Raw genomic sequence first — 5,274 nt, 5'->3', positions numbered from 1 at the left:
TTGGTAAGTTACATAGTAGTAGAGACATTTTCCTTTTTAGTAAAAGTCAACACATTTCTTCTCACATACTTTTCCATCTCTCCTACTTTTCCCTTTTTCCTACTTTCTTCTCTCTACTTTTCACTCTCTCGTCCTCTATTATATTTTTATTTGATACAGTAAACATATTTTTATTAATCTATATGCAAAAAAAATGTCTCAACTACTGCGGAATGAATGAAGTATGTTAGTGACCCATGTAGACTAGTCTATTCTTAAATATTGATACAATGTCAATATATAACAATAAAATAAGAAATTTAAAAAGTCAAAATTGATATAATCACAAAGTAATGAATGAAAAATAATTAATCAAAGGTATTTACGAAACTAGGGTACTCTATAAAAACTAAATACTAAAAAATGTGAGAAATAACAATAAAAAAAAAGAAGCAAAGCCAATAATCAGTGGACGGGGCAACCAGGAACGACAATTCCCGGCGCGGTGGGGCACGACGCCAAAGGGCAGTTATCCCCCCCACCACCATCCGCTCCCATTCCCCACCAGTCAATGGAGATATCATACGACTGCAGCGCAAAATAAGTCAATATTCCCATAAACGCAATCCCCGCACTCATCGCCGCCGAAAACACATACGCGTATCTCGCCCACCACCGCTTGTGCACTCGGTACACATATATGTTGAAATACATCCCCACCGCCCCCCACATTATGTAGCTCACCGATCTCGCCGGCGGCATCCCCCCCGTCGCCCCCATGATAATCGGCACATTCACCAGCTGCAGCCACTTCTTCTCCGGGTACCTCCGGTTCAGAAAGTACGCCGGCAGCGGCGCCACCGCCCCGACGAGGAACCACCAGTTCAGCAGGCCGTACACGCCCTTGCTCGTGAACATCCTCATCGGCCCGATGACTCCCCATATGATGGACGCGTTGTAGAACACGTTGTCGCCCGGGCAGGTGAAGGGGCTCCCCTCGGGCAGGGCCGACACGTCGCAGATGTTGTCGACCGTGTCGAGGAGCCACCACGCGGTCCCGAAGTAGACGGACGAGGCCACCACCGTGCCCACCAGCTGGGCCGCGAACATTGATTTGGGCGGGATCTTCATGTAGTGGCCTAGCTTGAAATCTGAGAGGAAGCTTAGTGCTTGTGACATGCTTATGTAGCCGTACGTCTTGAACGCGACGTTGGCGAGCGGCCTCCCCGGGTATATGTAGCCGATTAGCATCTCTGTGATGATATTCAACCCCATTTGCTGCAAAGTAGAAAGCAGCGTCAATACTGTTTGTTAGAAATGAGTCACTCAACATACGCGTACCATGTTGGTTGTGGCTTGAATTATGCCGACCGGGAGAGTGAAGAAGAAGGCAAGCACGCAGGCAAAAATAAGCCCCCACCACGGAAGCTGAAGCTGTTTCCCGAAGCCTTCGCAAGCAAAGAGAGAGAGGCCAAACACTAGTATAAGTATGATATGGAACCACCATTCCGGCACAGACTCATAGTTCTTCTTCATCAATCTCGTGTGCACATCTAGCTTCATGTTGCTCTTTGTCTTGATCCAGAGCTCCCAAATCATTCTACCCCACCAAAACCAAATCCTTCCTTCATTAATTCAGTATCCGAATGTAAAAAAACAGAGAAAGTGGATGATAAAACTTACTTTCCATGGTATAAGGCGACGTGGACAATGGTGGCGGAGAGGGTAGCAAAGCCAATGCCGTAAGTGAAGGCGAAGAAAGCGCTTAGGTGGAGCTTGCTGTAAGAATTATAGCCGTCCATGTCGAGGGAGAAGGTGGCCTGGTTGATGACGCGGCTGATGTTGTAGCGATGGCCCATGTTGTCGAACGTGTGGGATGTGAAGAAGGGGAACTTCCTGGCGTCGTAGATGTTGTTGAAGTAGGTGATGGGGGTCATGACGTACATGACTAGGAAGAAGCCGATGAGGACGTTGACGATGGCGAAGCCAGGGGTGGAGATGGGATCGCCCACCATGCTGGCGGTGGCCCAGTCCAAGGCGAACGAGCCTATTCCCATGCCCTGCAGGCCGGACCCGAGCTGCTGCACCAGGATGGAGTCCTTCCAGATGTAGCAGAGCACGGAGATGGAGGATATGAGTGGGAAGAAATACGATGGCACCACATAGTATGCGAAGCTTATTACGAACACCATTACGAAGAATTGTTGCCGCGTTAACCCTCCCTTCTCTCGTGCTTCTTCTTCGTGCATTGTTCTGCATATAATATGATAAGAACACACATTTTAAATCATTTTAACTCCTAGACAGATGAGATATGTCTACTAATTAAGTTACCTGAAAAGGGAGATGGAAGTCATGTTTCCAGGCCACCACATGTATGGAGAGTCCACAAGAATTCGCCTAAATATTCCAGCCCACCCGTACCCAAGCATCTATTCAAAATCATTCTAGTCTTATAAATGTCAACAAAATTAAATTACTATAAGAAAAACAAGTACTAGTACTAGTATAATGTTATGGTCCTTAATTTAGCAGTACATCACAAAACAGAAAGTTAATGTAGCCATCTCATAACATTTCTCTTGTATTCCTTAAAGTTAATTAAATAATGATCGGTTCATTAATTAACTGATGCACATTCATATAAAATGTTTCATCTACACAAAATAATATCAACAAAATTCAAATAAAAGACACTTCATATATATATATACTGAATGTAAAACAAACTCAATCTGAAATCATGCATTAAAAGCATGAGAAAAATGAGACCTGAGTAGTCTGAACCAACAACCAAGCGGCAAGAGGATTGATTGGGCGGTGGTAAAGAGCCTTCACAATCGTCACAATGCTGAGAGCGTAAACCCCTCCGGCGCCGCAGTTGGCGAAGATGGTGATCAGCACGTGCTCTTTTATAGTGAACGCCCCCGGATTCAGCGTGAACGACCACCCCGTAAACGGGACCACAAACGCCGTCGTCGGAAGCACCCTCGCCATGAACCTCCCGATCGGCAGCGTCACTATCTGCGCCGCCACCGTGCCGATCCCGATAGGGTTCTGCCGGTACCCGAAGAACTGGTTCGTGAACGCAAGCAGCACGCACGATATTATCCCCAGAAACCACGTCCGGAACGTCAGCGCCGCCATCGACGGATCGTCCGTCGCCGGCACCGTCAGCTCCACCTGCTCGATCGGACAGTAGTCGGCCTCTTCAACATCTGCATTTTTTATTTTATTTTTTGTTAAATTGTAGTTATATTTTGTGACAGGTTTTCAGTCTCATAATGTAGCTCCACCATTACTATCATTAAATTTGAAGTATATATATTCCTACCTTCGAGTTCGAAGTTGTGGAGAGGAAGCTTTCCCGGAGGATGATTTTTGTTTTCGGCGGTGTCGCGGTGGCCGCCGCCGCCCATGATGATGCAAATTCGGAGAAGAGGGAGAATGGAATGGATTGTATGTTACTTTGAAAAATTGTGGAATGAATGTTGTATTGATATTATATCATTGAATCTTTTTTTCCTAATGAATCTTTGTTTCATTAGACTATCTCCATCTTATCCCAACCGTTTTCGATTGCTCCTAATCCGGACATAAATCTATATCCATTAAAAATAATATTTATATGTACATTTACAATCCAATTATATATAAATAATTGGTTTTATTAATTTATATATTTAAACCGAACCAAATCAAAATATCATAAAAAAATAAAAAAAAACAAAAAATTCCCAAAATTCCAAACATATTTAGGTCAAAATATTAAAAAATATATATATTTTTAATAAAATATTTATTTAAAATATACTCCAATTGCATGATTTTCGGATCTTTAGTCGTTTAAAAAAATTATTCGGACTGAATCGAGAATCCCCAAGAATATGGACTCAAACCCCTATTCGTTCAAGAATATGACTCAAAGCCCAGATTATTTGCTATTGATCGTCTACTTGAAAATAAAATAGAACCCTTTTTTCTGTAGAACTATTTTTTTATTCTTATCACAACGGTCGGATTCTTGTTATTGATCATAGATTCTTTAATCTGTTAAACACTTAAACCACGTTTTATTCGTATCCCAACAGTGGGATTAGATCACTCCTAATATCCCGTTTATAAATAAATTATAACAAGAAAGATTTTTCTGGACTATTTCTCCCATGATAAGTCTTGTTCTGAGAAAGATCTGTTTTCGTTATCTGGATATAAATCAATAGAGAAAAGATACATCTACATACAATATTAATAAATATATAATCCTGTTATACGGAATAAATGACATACGTGATTTAAAATGATCAAGTTAGTTTTTTTATGCTATTAAATTAATTTCAATCATTTAAATGGATTCAACGATTGGGTCCATTAAAGTACATGTTCAATTTAGGTGCACGCATGGCTTGTAACAAAGGAAAAAATATCATCACATAATTTAATTTCTTGAATTTATATTCAAAAAATATTTAGAATCCCAATTGTTAAGGGTGCTCTCCCTCAACTAGTGTTCGACGTCGGCGAGTGATCGACGGCGAGAAGATACGATGGACGTCGCGGGCTTGCCCTGGGATCAAATCCGAATTAGGGTTTGTAGAAAATAAAGAAGGCGACAAAAATGTAGGAAAATATGTTATTTCTTGATATCTCAATGCATAACACAGTCCCTTTTTATATTCTAAGGACCCTAGATGATTCGACTCTCTTTTGCGATCCGGGAAAGAATCACCAAGAAAACCAGGAAAGGAGCTTATTGGGCTCGACTCAAAATATAATTAAATAAGTTCACGTGGGCCACAAAACCCAAACATTAACTAGCAAAATAAATCAAAAATAAATAAACACTCCTTGCTGTCAAGTTCGACTCCTCAGCGGGAAACATAGTCTCCATACTTCACTGGTGATGTCGAGTTCTCTCGCTGATCCTCCTGCCTTCTGCCGGTCTCGCTTCCTCCTCTTCTTCCGTCGTGAACTCCGGTACATTCACCTCCAACTCTTTCTCCTCGCGTGCACTCTCGGGCTCCTCTATATCCCCCCGAGCTACATGCGACGTTGACGGAGTCAGCTCCGTATCAACTCCCCCCTTCTTAAGAGGCTCCTTGTCTACAAGGAGTAAATCATGAAAGTGCTTTTCGATCAAAGTCATTGGTTCCCACGTCGGCGCTGCCCCACACCACTCGTTTGTCCAACAGGTGAATCGGGCGCGCAATGGCATGCCCCCACGCGAACACTACGGGAAAATCCGCAGTTTCCCTGGACGACCCCTCCACAGATAGGCGCAAGAGACTGACATGA

General features: G+C 42.8%; 1 protein-coding gene across 1 annotated transcript; it reads right to left on the bottom strand.

The window, feature by feature from the left end:
- Positions 1-377: 377 nt before the first annotated feature.
- Positions 378-3,398, bottom strand: LOC121786819 (oligopeptide transporter 1-like). Its single transcript, XM_042185434.1, has 6 exons — positions 3,314-3,398; positions 2,752-3,197; positions 2,314-2,411; positions 1,663-2,232; positions 1,321-1,579; positions 378-1,257 (listed from the first exon to the last, which is right to left on the bottom strand). The coding sequence occupies exons 1-6, from the start codon at positions 3,396-3,398 to the stop codon at positions 445-447; spliced, it is 2,271 nt and encodes a 756-aa protein (XP_042041368.1). The 3' UTR covers positions 378-444.
- Positions 3,399-5,274: the final 1,876 nt, after the last annotated feature.

This window comes from Salvia splendens, chromosome 22 (assembly GCF_004379255.2).
Source record: "Salvia splendens isolate huo1 chromosome 22, SspV2, whole genome shotgun sequence".
Lineage (NCBI taxonomy): Eukaryota > Viridiplantae > Streptophyta > Magnoliopsida > Lamiales > Lamiaceae > Salvia > Salvia splendens.
Note: the sequence above shows the minus strand (reverse complement) of the source record. Positions and strands in the feature narration are given on the sequence as shown.

Bases quoted from the DNA above. Each gene is read 5' to 3' on its own strand.
- LOC121786819 (XM_042185434.1), bottom strand. From the start codon at position 3,398: ATGGGCGGCGGCGGCCACCGCGACACCGCCGAAAACAAAAATCATCCT. The intron at 2,233-2,313 runs GTAACTTAATTA...TATTATATGCAG, and splicing joins ACTTCCATCTCCCTTTTCAG to AACAATGCACGAAGAAGAAG. The intron at 1,258-1,320 runs GTACGCGTATGT...TCTACTTTGCAG, and splicing joins TTCAAGCCACAACCAACATG to CAAATGGGGTTGAATATCAT.